At 37.0% G+C, this 14,819-nt stretch overlaps 1 protein-coding gene and 1 pseudogene across 1 annotated transcript; both read left to right on the plus strand.

Moving 5' to 3' along the window:
- The first annotated feature begins 8,196 nt into the window (after positions 1-8,196).
- LOC113337220 lies at positions 8,197-11,455 on the plus strand (annotated as a pseudogene).
- A 469-nt stretch (positions 11,456-11,924) lies between these two features.
- Positions 11,925-13,574, plus strand: LOC113316530 (expansin-A15-like). The gene is made up of 4 exons (XM_026564695.1): positions 11,925-12,034; positions 12,152-12,281; positions 12,373-12,685; positions 12,774-13,574. The coding sequence occupies exons 2-4, from the start codon at positions 12,155-12,157 to the stop codon at positions 13,093-13,095; spliced, it is 762 nt and encodes a 253-aa protein (XP_026420480.1). The 5' UTR covers positions 11,925-12,034; positions 12,152-12,154; the 3' UTR covers positions 13,096-13,574.
- The last annotated feature ends 1,245 nt before the right edge of the window (positions 13,575-14,819 follow it).

Here is a 14,819-nt window from a genome sequence, read left to right on the forward strand (position 1 = left end):
GTTATGTGTGGGCACTAAAACAAGTGAAGTTATTCTACGTGGAGGGATATACTCCAAAGGTGATTGTCACCGACAAGGAACAAGCATTGTTGAATGCAATAGAGAGGGTTTTCCCGGATGCTCATCACCTTCTTTGCACGTTCCACCTATGGAATAACATTGAGACTAAATGTAAGACCATCATTCGTCCAACAAACAAAAGTCAAATGGAAAGAATAAAGAAACTACCGTTGATCAAAAAAAAGGAAGCCAAAGAGAAATTTAAGAAGGATGATGGGTTGGCGGAACTAAGATGGGCTAGTTTCCAAAAGGATTGGGAAGCCATGGCATATTCTCTCACCGTGGAAGACTATGAACAACGATCTCGTATGGTATCGGCTAGTTTGAGAAGTTATCCAACTATGGTGAAATACTTGGTGGACAATTGGTTAGATCCGCACAAAGAGAAGTTCGTAGCCGCATTCACAAACCAATATAGACACTTCGACAACCAAGCTACAAGTATGGTGGAATCGTCTCACAACCGGTTGAAGAAGAAGCTTCATAGTGGTGATGGTGGATTTGTTACGGTATTCCAAGCCATGCACGCCTATTTCCTCCGTGATCTCGATAGAGTTAGGGAGTTTTTTGAAAAAAACCGATCTAGTAGACACACTAAATGGAAAGACAATGCTTGGCTTCATGGAATTAATCATAAAGTGTCGCATCGTGCAATTGATTTGATCATGAAAGAAGTGATACAATTTGAGGCGGGTAACTATGACGGAAGAGAGTGTGTTTGTCCTAACATGACAAGTTTGGGCCTCCCATGTCGGCATGTCATAGCCAATTACAATGACAAAGTTATTCCGATACAAGATGTTGATCCCTTTTGGCAACAATTATCATTTCATGAAACAATAGTCAATCAAGATTTTGGAGGAACATTTGCCGATACCGAGATCGGAAAAGCGCTAGCCGCGAAATATGATACATTAACACGGGGGCAAAGGAAAATATGGTTGAATAACTTGAGTAACTTCGTATACCCACAAACTAGGAACAATATGAAGGAACCACCTAAGAGAAAGAGAAAGGGGAGGCCTTCTACGAAAAAAAAGAGGAGTGTAGTAAGGAAAACGGCAAAGGAATTATTGGAAGAATCAAAGAAAATAGATCCTTCGGGTTATGAGTTGTTGAGAATAGCCTATGAAGCGGAGGATGAGATGGAGGAGGATGTTCAAGGTAGAAACAAACGAAGAAGAGGTCAAATGGAAAAAGGAGAACCTAGTCATCGAAATGTACAAGAAAAAGTTCTTGAGCCTCCCTCTCAAGAAAGTTCAACAAGCAAAGTTGATTTTAAAGGAAAATGTTCGGTCTTTCGTTCCAAACAACTAGCAAAAGCGGAGTTGTTAAAGGAAAAGGTTCCAAAGAATGCGGAGCAAAAATTGGGGGTGTTAAAGGAAAGAGTTCCAAAGAATGCGGAATAAAAATTGGAGAAGTTAAAGAAAAAGATTCCAAACCATGTGGAACAAAAGACGTGGAATTTAAAGGAAAAGGTTGCGAAGTTCCCTCCCAGGGAAGCACAAGAAAAAAACTTGGCGGTAAAGCCGATGTTAAACAATTAGCAAGAAATATAGGAAAAAGACCGATTGTTGGAATATTTCCTTCAAGTGAAAGGAACGGTACGGTTCGTATTCCAAACACAACTTACAAATCACCCCCTAAAGATGAGGAGGGTCGATATTTCCGGAATTTATATATCATATATGAAAATTACCTTCCTTTTTTCTCGGACTTTGTTCGTGACTATATTAAGGCCACTGATGAGGTAGATGGAGATGGGAATTGTGGTTACCACGTCTTCGTTGATCAACTTGGTCCCTTTGAAGACGTGAAAGATTGGGATTGCTCACAAGTTGACTATGTAAGGCAAAAATGTTTAATTGAACTATGTGGGCACCGAGATTATTACATACCAATGATGATATTTGAAAAGATGAGTCCGAGACGGTGTTAAACGAAAGGTTTGTCGCATGGGAAAAGCGGTTACACGGCAATAAATGTTTGACAAGTGAGTATTGGATGTCCATGCCAATAAACGGCCAACTACTCGCCAATGCATTCAATTGCGTTGTACATTATATCTCAAATGCATTTAGTTTCACATTTGCACCGACAAGGATACCATTTGACGAAGAATCAGATAAAACAAGAAGAGTGGTGATGGGTTACGTATGCGGAAACCATTTAGTCGGCCTCCAAATGAGTGAAGGATGCCCTTTACCTCCATTATTTGATTTTAACGAATGGTCCAAGTCTTGGTGTATTAGATTCGAGGAGAGTTTTGAATTTTGGAAGGCATTGCAAATGTCAAGGAGTAATGTCTCGTTTGCATTGATGAGCGATGCTGAGGATGACTAAACGTTCGTGAAGGGTGGTGAAAATATTTTGAATGACTCACTAGGAATAAAAAAATTTGAAGATATTCTCTTAAGTATTTTGTTGAATTTGTTTTTTATTGATAAATTTTTTTCCTATTTCATTACTAACCCCATATTACAACCCATCAAAACACACAACATTACATCGAAATTGCAACCCATTATACCACATGACATTACATAGAAATTTCATTACAAAAGGACTAATATTCGGGTCTACGAGTGCGGTAGAAGTCCTTCAGGATGTTGAAATGAGGTAAGTATTGAAAATTTGACCTTTTACACCTTTTCCATTCCTTAATAGCACACTCTAAAACTTCAGAGTTAGTTTCACCTCTAAGTCGTATTTGACCAATAATACGAACTAATTCCATAAATTCTTTAACTTGATCCCTTATCGTTCCGTACCGACAATACAACTTAATTGCATCACGGTTATTAGGTTTACCGGTTTCAGAGCAAAAGTTTTCGTAAATGGTTCTCCAATAACTTGTACTCACAAAACCACCTTGACGTCGTTCTTCTCCTCTTTTTGGATAGCATAGTACATAGTTGCGGCAAATACACAAATCTTCATCCAAAGTAAAACCAGGTTCATCCATAATCTAGTATATTTATTTTTATAATAGAGTAAGAGTTTAGGTGGAGATGCTTGATGTTGAAGATAGAATGTCTAGATAAGCAAAAAATAAGATGGTTGGGCATGTATATTCAACTTATATATAAAACCAAGATGTGTAACGGCTCTATTTTCAGGTAGTACAAGTTCCCAACGACTCTATTTTCAAAATTCAGGTAGTACAAGTTCCCAACGGCTCTATTTTCAAACCAAATGGGGACAAAAAACAGCAAACTCACTTTAAAAACGACGTACGCCTAGGTTTTAGAGAACACGAACCTAGACGTAAGCATATGAGCCAAGCAAAGAAGGCTTTTGTCATGGTTACGTCCAGGTTGGATAGAAAATAAACCAGGGCGTAACTTTGAGAAACACTTTCTGTCAGGCTTACGCCTAGGTTTTTTCTACCCTAAACCTGGGCGTAAACCTGCAAAAATCCGAAAGACGGTTGTGTTCAGTCTTACGCCTCGTTTTTGCCTACCCAAAAACGAGGCGTAAATGTTCATGAGTACCTAATTTTGATTTTGCATTTCACTTTAAAACTAGCAGCACAAATCCAATTTTTGGACTCATTCATTCATTCTAGCTAATACTAAGCCAAATTTGTGCATTCACTCAAACCTAAAGATACGTAAATAGAATTCATTCTAGCTAATACAAACCAAAGGAAAATTTCATTCTTGAAAAGAAAACTTGTTCATAACAACCAAAGGAAACAAAATAGTCTTCTACACCAAAGGACACTTGTTCATAACAACCAAAGAAAAAACCAAAAGAAACTAAATAGTCTTCTACAATTATGACATTGATAGAGTTTAAGGACAATTACGACCACGACCTATTTTGTTGCTTTTGTTACCACCTCGAGTACGAGGACTGTCACGACCACCATGACCACGACCCCGACCATGAGCATGCATATCTTCTTCATTGGTTTCAGAACTACTAGGTGATGGATGACGTTGACTAGTACCCACATCTCTACTCATCTTCATGCCCCTCTCTAAGTTCTCGTAATCCTTGTTTGGATCCGGCACGTCTTTGATTTGTTGTTGGAAAACCTTTACTTGTGCACTTGTGAGGCCCTCACCTTTTTGGACGCATGGAGTCAATGTTTGTGCCAAGTGAAGGCATTTCTTTTTCTATTTTACATATCAAAATGAAACATATTAGTACAAACAAATATAGTGTTATGAAACGGCGTCATGAAAAATAACAACTTTACTTACCATCTTGAAATATATCTCCTTCCAATCCGTATCAAATATACTTCTCTTTTCGGCTTCACGCTTCTTCTTTTCTTGAGCCTTTTTGATATATGTTACCTCTTCCGGATCATTATAAATCACATGAGGATGAACAAAATGGTAATACCATTCCAAATAACCTTCTTCGGCTTCCTTTGTGCCTAGAATATGAATGAGCTCCTTCATGCTGACTTGGTATAGTGCATTGTCGCGGTCGTTCCAAACATCAATACTTGGCGCTCGGCTGTAGTTGAGCACGACATTGGCACTTTTTACGGAAGAAGTATTAGCCAACAATTTGAACGATTCATGAGTGAATTTTTCTTGCACATAACTATATTGGAAGAGAACTCGACGTGGATTGGCCATTACGTACCCATGAGGATGAAACAAAGGCCCGTTGTAAGATTCCAAACTTGAAAAAACACGATGATCAATATCTTCTCCAAACTTATCTTCCTTTAGATCTATGTAAGGATCAAATATCACATCTTCAACAGTGAGAGCATCCATTTTCAACCTTAAATCAGCTATCTTCTCTTCTTTGTGCTTTATTTGGTTACCAGTGAATACAAACTTCTTTCCTGTAGGACGACCAATCTCATCGTCTGACCAAGATGTAGAAGGTCTCATGGTCGGAAAGTGGTCATATACCCATGCCTAACAAATTATATATAACCATAAAAACTATATACATAAAACCAATAAAAAAAGAAATGATAAATATAACAAAACCGAAACTATATAAATTACCTGAAAAAGACCAACATTCCCAGCAAGTTCAGTGGCTCCAAACCTCGAAGCTTTTCGAAAACTATCAAGTAAAAAAGCGAGGGTGGCAGTGCCCCAAGCATACTTTTTGGTCTCCTGGAAATTTTTCAACCATTGTAGATAGTGAGCATTAACTCGATTCCCCGAGTTATCAGGAAAGAATATGGTACCAAGGGAATGCAATAGGAATGCGGTGGCTGTACGAAGAACTCTTGTTTCATCTATCACCTCATGACGTTCTACTATAGCCTTTTGTGTTCCTCCAAACATATCTTTCAGATTCTTCAACAGTATCTTTTTGACTGGTATAGCTGGACCTTCTCTTGGTTCAGTTGGTTTATCTCCACCAGCCCACTTAAACTGTTTCTCCGTCTCAGCTTTCTCCCATCCAAGTGTGTCTTTAGCAAGGACATAAAGGTCTTCCCAACTCATATTGTTGTCAAAACCTTCAGAATCAGATTTTCCTTCAACGTTTAAGTTCAAGATTTGCTTCACATCATTCGGCGTTATTGTCATCTCACCGAATGGAAGATGAAAGGTATCGATTTCTAACCAATATCGCTCTCTAAAGGCACATGCAGTAATAGAATCAAACTCATGCTGATGGTTGAGAATTCCATTACCTAGCCCTGTATCCACTACAAGATCACGAACCTCTTTACATTCTTCACCTAACGACCAATAACCAGCCTTTTTATGTTTCAGTTTCTTTATCGCAATAACCAATAAAAAATCCTACAAAGAATGTATAAACAACAAATTTGTTAAGAGAAAGTTGTTAAGGAAGTAATAGAATCAAACTCATGTCTAAATTATACTCCCTCCGTTCCACATTAGATGATGTTTTAGGGTTTTTTGTATGTTCCAAAATAGATGAAAGTTTAGCTATTTTCTCTAAATTCTCACTAGTTTACCCCTGTTTTGGGATCACAACATAACATTCATTTACATTGTTATCAGTGAGAGATAATTAATCTAATTTAAGATTTTAAATCTATTCTCTATTATCTTAGGATATTTGGTCTTCCCAAGTGGAATTTCATGGGGATTCATAATTTATATTAGAATCCAGAAACAAAAAACTAGGAGCTTTAAATTTTTAGGAAGGTATTAATATGGGCAGATTTGGAAAAAAATTATGTTTCTTAATCTGCGTGAAAAACTCTATAAGATCATCTAAATTGGAACAGAGGGAGTACCAAATAAACAATATATCAAGTTGAACAAAATCATGCAAAATAAGAGAACGTTATAGATTATTACCCTGCTTTCGCAAACCTTAGCAGACCATGAATGTGGATAACCGAATAAGACCGCAGATTTATCGGGCGCCTCACCCCAAAGTGCACCATTATTCTTCTTAGGCAACAAATTACTGCCTTTAGGAATATGCTTGCCTTTTGGTGAAGGTTTCTTCCTCGATTTCTTTTCCTTCACTTGAGGTTTAGGTGTAGCTTCAGGTGAAGCAACAACAACTTGTTTCCCTTTTCCTTGAACAACAACTTCTTCTTCTTCTTGTCGATTTGGTGTATCTCTAATCACGAGTGCACCTCCCGATATCACCGGTAGTTGAAATTGTTCCCCTTCAATTTCTAGATCTTGGAAAACATTATCTTCCTCTTGAGATACTTCAGGACATCTTGAGCTACTTCCTTGAGTCATATCCTTCTTCTTCTTAGCATCCTTATGGAGACCTCTATGTTCTACCCCACAATGAATTTTATGGCGAGGTGTAGGAGTATCTTTTGGCGTTAAATCATTTTCTCTCTTCTTTTTAGCCTTTACTCTATCAGGATTCCTGCAAATTGCAAGAAATAGATCTTACAGAATTACTTTGAAAATTTTTTAGAGGATTCAGGATTAATTACGTCTGGGAAAAATACTTCAAAAACCCAGACGTACAAAATTACGTCTAGATAAAAACTTCACGAAACTGGACGTATCAAATTACGTCTGGAATACAAGTAACGAACCTAGACGTACAGGCTTACCTCTGGAAAATAACTTCAGAAAACCTAGACGTATTCCAATCTGAGCTTTCCTCTCAAAAAGATACAGGAACAATTACATCTAGTTATCCTATAAGATAAACCTAGACGTGGAAAATTACGTATGGGAAAACAAGTCACGAACCTAGACGTACTAGATTACGTCTGGAAAATAGCTTCAAAAAACCTAGACGTATTCCAATCTGAGCTTTCCTTTCAAAAGATACATGCACAACTACGTCTAGGTTAACCTATAAGATAAACCTAGACGTAAATTCAATTCTACGGTTGAAACCAAGGGAACCCAGACGTAAACCAAAATGCAAGCTATTTCTACAGTTTGATTTAATCAAAACCTGGACGTAAGTTCTTCAAAAACTGAAATTATGGTTGGAGAACCTAGACGTAGCACTAGTAGTTTAGAAACTATAACTAAATAAAACCCTAATTTTACTCCTATTTCATTCAATCTTCCTATTTTAAGCATAAAAACGAGTAAACAAAGATGGGTTTGTTCGATTATTACCTAACATGCACCATGGGTTGTTGTTGAGGAGTTTGAAATTGTAATTCTTGAGATGCTTGAACCGGTTGTTGAAGATGAAGATTTGGGTCTGGTGGTTGATTGAGAGGCTGATTCCCATCACTGGAATCAGTTTGCTTCTTCCTCATCTTTAGTAGAGATTTCAATCTGACGATGTTGAGTTTTCAAATCGCCGATTAATCGAAAATGATGAAGTGAATTGAAGTTGAATTGAAATTGACCGTGGAGGAGAGGAAGAGAAGGAAGATTAGAAAAGATTAGGTTTTTATGTTTTTATTTTAGTTAAAGGGTATTCTAGACATTTTGTACCTAAGTGAAGGATATCCCATAACCACCTTTTTGGACACTAAGAATCCAAGTGAAGCCCCTCTAATGGAGTGTGACGCCCAATAATAGCCTTCTAACTTTTTTTTGTCTTTGAAATGTGAAAAATGAGGTTGCCTTATGTGAAACAGTCAGGTGCCTTCATCCCATTTTGCTTTGTTCTCATTTATGAGATGATGGAGTTTAGCATTCAAAGCAAATTTATTGATTTCTAGTAAGCGTTGAAAATTGAAGGCCTAAATAAAGAAAGAAAGAATACTTTTGAGTCTCAGCCATCAAATTCACCTGACCACCCCCATCCATCCATCCATCATCATCATCTCTCTTTCTGGAGAAGAAGAAGGGTTGGGTTTCTCAAATTTGATTCAACAGAGTTGAAATTTGAGTAAGTTCAGTTTCCCATCTTCTTTTTTGTCTGTTCAAGCAAAATATGATAATTCAGGTTGATGATTTTAAAAAATTTGTTTAACATTGGTGTGAAAAATGTTAAATGAGAAATGGGTTGTCAAAAAAAGTAGTTCAAACTCAATAATTTGGTGGTTTCTGCAGATGTAATTAAAGTGTTTGTTATTATGTGTAGAAGAACTAGTTTCAAGTAGAAAAGGAAGTCCTTTTATTAGGTAAAACAATTTGGGTGTTGAACTTGTAACCACTAATTTGATATGAACATACCATTCATGGGTATTCCATTGCTCATAGGTGGTTGATGTTACAGAAATGGTACCTATTGTAACATACTAAGTTGGGGCTGGTTTAGTTCAGGTTTGTTCTGAATTCCCACCACTTCAGCTTACAAATCTTGACTCTGGAGTGTCACTTTGATTATCTTAGGAGAATGTAAAGACAACAGCAAAAGAACCAACACATTGTGGATATGTATAGTAGAACTAGTTTCAGTCAGAAAAGGAATTCCTTTTTTTAGGTAAAACAGGTTCAAGTATTGAACCTGTAACCACTAAGGCTTGTGGAAGCTTGATATCAACAATACATTTGTGGGCATTCCCATTCCCATGGTCGGTGTTACTGAAATGGAACCTATTGTAAGTTGGGGCTGGTTTAATTCAGGTTTGTTCTGAATTTCAACCACTGCAGCGCACAAGTCTAGACTCTAGATTGGGTTTCTGAGTAACTTTGGAGAATGTAAAGACTACCACAAAAGATCCTCGTGTTATGGATATGTACCCGGATACTCCCAACTGGTGTGTTTAGGAACAAACCTGTCTTTGTTCTTCTGGGGTTCAGGGTAAACAGCTTTTTGTGGTTACACTGTCATCTTTCTTTAAAACTTTTCTATTTTGATTATTTCTGTGTGTATGTGTTTATGAACAAACTGAGGCTGCGAGATCCTAGATGCTAGTCAATCTATTAATTTGGTTAGGCATATGTTCGGAGATAAAGACTGTTCTGACACAGGTATTAGACTATTAGGTGCATCCTCTGTTAGGATTCTCGGGTTTCAATCTTTTGGATATGTATCTTTGGTAACATAAAGAATGAAATTTTTTTCAGCCAGTTACTTGTAATTTGCTTAGAAAATATAACACTACGCACTTTGTTGTTTGGGCAGTGGATGTAGAAACCCGTGTTGATGATGGAGTTGGAGAGTTAGATTGCTCTATTGATGAAGTAGAATTCATAGACTGTGGAGATAATGTTGCACTTCTTGAACCATATGAGGGTATGGAATTTGAATCTGAAGATGCCGCTACAGCATTTTATGATGAATATGCTACATAAGTAGGGTTCATCATGCGTGTCATGGCATGCCGCCGTTCCGAAGTTGATGGAAGAATTCTTTCTCGTCGACTTGGATATAATAAGGAAGGTCGTTGTAATAGTACTAAAGGAAAACATGGACCCCTTAGGAAGCCGAGGACCAGCACACGAGAAGGTTGTAAAGCGATGATCCTGGTAAAGATAGAGAAATCTGGAAAGTGGGTTGTGACAAGATTTGTGAAGGACCATAATCATCCACTAGGGTTTCTACCCGTGAACGTCGTCATAAAATGGTAAGTTCTCTTTGTAATTCCAATACAAAGTGAAGTGTATTTTCTCTAACTCTATATCTCAACTCAAATATTGATTTATAATGACTGGAAGTACTCTACCTCGACTCAGGTCTTAAAACACATGCTCAATTGGTACATTTATGTTATAGCTGGCTTATGCATGTTGATTATCTGTGGAATATTTAGTGCACTATTTTTCAGCCTTAACTTTTTTCTGTTCACAAATATATAAACATGTGACAACAATCTGCGACAATAGGTATGGTACAGCCGTACAGGCAACTGAAACAGATGATTACCTATCTAAACTACTGGAATTGTCTAGCATTCACAAGCTTGAATTACCATTTTAGGACCTAGGTTAACTGGATGCATCACTAATTATGTAATTTCATTTGTAAGGTAATCTACTAAAGTAAGCTTCCAGTTTTTCCTTAAAGTTGAATTATAGCTTCAGGTTGTGGAGGTTGTAAAACTTAAGCTTATGGTCTTTCCATGTTTTCTTTATAAGCTGTCTGTGACAGTTCACTAGGGTTTTATCATATCTTCTAAATTGTATCATGGATGTGAACCATTAGTTGTATGTCATTCTATGATCCAAATGGACCTGAGCATTACTTGTACAGTTGTGTGACATTCTACGCATTCAGGATTTAGACTTCAAGAGACCCTTAAACCCTGTTTGATAATATTTCTTTGAATTTGTTTATATCTGTAGGATGAGAAGGATAAGAGAATTCAAGAATTAACAGCAGAACTTCGTCGCAAAAAACGCTTGTGTGCGGCATATCGAGAACAACTAAACACATTTATGAAAGACGTGGAAGAACACAATGAACTGCTGTCAGCAAAGGTTCAAGTCGTTGTCAATAATATCAAAGACGTTGAGTCAGAAGATTAACAGATTTCACGCCATACAGCAGCGGGAACCACATTTGGTGAGCTTTTTTGTAACATATGCTCTGAAAAAAAGTTTCATCCGTTAAATTTTGCAACTCAAACTGTAGTTTCTTACCTTTGATATCCTCTCTTTTAATGTCGGATCATGTCAGTAGAGAATCGTATGGGAGATTATCTTCGAGCTAAAGTATACATGGGTTCTATGAGATGGATGCAGAGAAAGAAAATCTAGACAAGGGACAGTTTTAAAAGTAATCTATTCGAGAAAATTAGATCAATCAAGACATTCACGACGAGGAAAAGAAGCTTCAGTAAAGTTGTAGAGCTCAAGTAGTTCAGAGTACATATGTTTTTTGTGAAGCAACAACAAGTTTTTCTTGTAAAAAGTTATGTCCGCTGGGCAGCTAAATTAGTGTAAGAGGGTATTTACAGACCTTGATTTGGTCACTACAGTAAGCACAAACTTTTGTAACCAAATTAGGTGAAGCTACTACTGGGTTTTGAACCCTAAAAAGCTTCAACTTTGTTTCTGCAACGAATTGGGTGATTGAACTGGTAAATAATTTGTATAAAATGTGCTTAATCTGTAGTCCTGCAATGGAAGAACGCACTGCACTTCTAAATTGGAATTAGGACACAATATAGAATCATCGATTTCTTATTAATCTCCATGTATTTACAGTCCTGGTAACCAAGTCAAAAGTTTTGAACTCAAGGATGCACGACAACTGAGACAAACATTCAAGTTGTACTACTAGTATTTAGCGACTGCTTGATTCTTTCACCTGCATTTAAGTTTCAACTATCAACCCGACTGTATGTGTTCTGGAGCTGTTTTGGATTCGGAGCTGCTAACTGCATTTTTTTGGTCTCAGTAAATGGCCAAGATTAATTAAGGTTGATTTTCTTCATTACCACTGCCTCTGTCATCTTCCGTTTGTTTTTCCGTGTGGTGCATCCATCAATGTGATATCTGCACTCACATGGTTTGTAACAGTTTCTTCATCATCTGCTTTATTTCAAATATATACTGTTATTTTTTTACTTTATAAGTTATTGTTATTCTATGTTTTTATATATTTCCTTCCCCATCTATAAATGTACCTCTCACCCCTTCACAGTTTCCTCACCTTCTCTTCATTACTGTCTCCCTCTATACCTAAAACTTTAGGACAACTTTTTAGTTTCAACTTCCAATCTAAGGCAACTGTAAGCTCAAAACTAACCATTTCATTCCTCACTGCTTCATTTTTTTTTCAGCTTTAAGATTTTTCAAACTGTACTTCCATCACAAAGAAATCTCTAATGCTCTAAATTTTATTGCAGACAATGGATTTTCTAGGATTTTCCCTGGTTGCCCTTCTCACTATGTTCAGAACTGTGCATGGTTATGGAAGTGGATGGTCTAGTGCTCATGCAACTTTCTATGGCGGTAGTGATGCTTCTGGTACTATGGGTAAGAAAGCAAACTCCATATAAGATCTTCTCCATTAACTGCTTTATAGATCTTAACCAGTATAATTTATTTTTGGGGAATCTTTTTTCAGGAGGAGCTTGTGGATATGGAAATCTTTACAGTCAGGGATATGGAACAAACACAGCTGCACTAAGTACTGCTCTGTTCAACGATGGACAAAGTTGTGGTGCTTGTTTTGAACTTAAATGTGATAAGGATCCAAAATGGTGTTTGCCTGGATCCATCATAGTTACTGGTACTAATTTTTGTCCACCAAACAATGCTCTCCCAAATAATGCTGGTGGTTGGTGTAATGCTCCTCAACAACACTTTGATCTCTCTGAGCCTGTTTACCAAAAAATAGCTCTTTACAGAGCTGGTATTGTCCCTGTTGTTTATAGAAGGTAGATATTTACCATTTTACCCCTTACCCATGTCTTCCTTTTATCTCAGAATCTGTCTTGAGTTCAATTTATCATTGTTTGTTTGTAGGGTTCCTTGCAAGAAGAGGGGTGGAATTAGATTCACCATTAATGGACACTCATACTTTAACTTGGTTTTAATTACAAATGTTGGTGGAGCTGGTGATGTTGTTGCTGTTTCAGTCAAAGGATCTAAAACTAGATGGCAAGCTATGTCAAGAAACTGGGGACAAAACTGGCAAAGCAATAGTTATCTCAATGGTCAAGCCCTTTCTTTCAAAGTCACAACAAGTGATGGCAAAACTCTTGTCTCCAACAATGTTACTCCTTCCAATTGGAATTTCGGTCAAACCTTCAATGGTAGACAATTCAGAGCACCCAAATCTCTCTAAACCTAACTCTTTTTACATCTAACCTCTGCAGGACTTTTTTTTTTACTTCTGCTATTAGTTACCTATGTAGTGTTTAAGATTGTGAGGTGATGTTGAAGAGAATTTCAGGATGGGTCTTTTTTGAACGGCTCATACTAAATTCTCTCTGCCTTTTTTTTTTTTTTTTTTTGCATTCATTACATACACCGTTAATGAAATGTGTTGGTGTTGTAACTCGAGTACTCCCTGATAATATTAAAGAGGGACTCGTAGATGCAGTTTTTAGTTTTGGCTGAGGTGAACACAGTCAGTCACCCGTCAATAACTTGCTTTGCTTTTATTTTTATGCTATGTTGCTTGTGTTGCTGCTGCTAGCAGCGGCTTTATTGTAAGTTTTAACTAGTGGGAGCATTTGATTTCAAATCAAATCTGTGTCTCAAGTTACTCGGCATGTAGCTGAAGTTGTTTCTCAAATATATTAAGAAAGTATTATTTGGGTGAACTTGATGATGAAATGTATTATTTATTAAATCTCCATTTTGGTAAAATTCCATTTGTATTATTTTTTATTTATTTATTCCTGTCAAAGCACGATTTCAGGATAGCACTGGTTCAGAGTCATGTAAAACATTTAGGGGCTTTTTAATAAAGTAACCAACTTTTTGGGTCATAATTAAGAAACTGGCCGTTTTTTTGAATTGTTTTACAAACTGGCCGAGTCTGACTTTTTCCGTCCCGTTTTTTGAATAAAATGGGTAACATCAGTTAAATGCTTATGTGTCAGTTATCCTACTCAGTAAAAGACAGTTAGACCCTCACATGGATTGACTAGGTCGAGTTAATAACATGAGTCGTTTTCGAGCCAACTCAGTGACTCGGACCAAGTGAAGAACATCATTATGTAGGCATTTCTACATACATGTTGAGTGTGTAAAACAACCATGGGATTTGTAAATTTTTCCACATCTTCCTTCCCTTCTCCATACTCAGCAACACCAGAGTACCTGCAACATCACCTCTTGAACAACAGCTGCAACAAATCCTCACCTCTAATATCTTCATAAAGTATAAACCATAGCTACCAGACCCCATGTTGACTTCAAATGCTCATATGTAGCTGAATCCACAAAACTGCATCTGTAACTTAACCACCATCTCCATTTCTATAACTCTTGCCAACCCAGAAACCACCTACAACTCCAGCTGCAACTCCACTAGAACAACAACAGCGCAACTTCTCTGTAAAATCAATGCCTTCAACACATGCACATACATAAATGAGCCTCTTCATCTATTCCTTGTTTAATTTAGCAGACCCCATCTCTTCCCTGTTACAAGTGAACAATTGAAATCAAATCCCTTTGAAATCAACATAACTAAACTCTAATCAATTCTTATGTGCATGAAAATCAAATCTCTGCAACAATAATTGAAATCAAATACCCAATTAAAAGCTTACCATACCAGCAACAAAACTCATCCAAAATCCAACCAAATTGTTACTGATTCAAACCCAAATGATTTTCTTATCAACCACTGTTAATCATGATGGCAGCAGTACCCATTTAATTGATAAAATTAAAAATCCTAATTAACGCAATCCCCTAATTTCTGAAGAACCCTAATTAAGGAATCCCCAATGCAACATCCAGAACCCTAACTGTTGAAATTAGATCCAAACGAACATGCATATGATGAATTAACACAAACCCATTGTCTCAAACTGAATCAATTCAATTAAAGTA

The sequence above is a fragment of the Papaver somniferum genome, chromosome 1, assembly GCF_003573695.1.
Source record: "Papaver somniferum cultivar HN1 chromosome 1, ASM357369v1, whole genome shotgun sequence".
Lineage (NCBI taxonomy): Eukaryota > Viridiplantae > Streptophyta > Magnoliopsida > Ranunculales > Papaveraceae > Papaver > Papaver somniferum.

Excerpts from the sequence above, each read along its gene's own strand:
- LOC113316530 (XM_026564695.1), top strand. The coding sequence starts at position 12,155 with ATGGATTTTCTAGGATTTTCCCTGGTTGCCCTTCTCACTATGTTCAGA. Across the intron at positions 12,282-12,372 it reads TGATGCTTCTGGTACTATGG|GAGGAGCTTGTGGATATGGA; the intron begins GTAAGAAAGCAA and ends ATCTTTTTTCAG. Across the intron at positions 12,686-12,773 it reads GTCCCTGTTGTTTATAGAAG|GGTTCCTTGCAAGAAGAGGG; the intron begins GTAGATATTTAC and ends GTTTGTTTGTAG.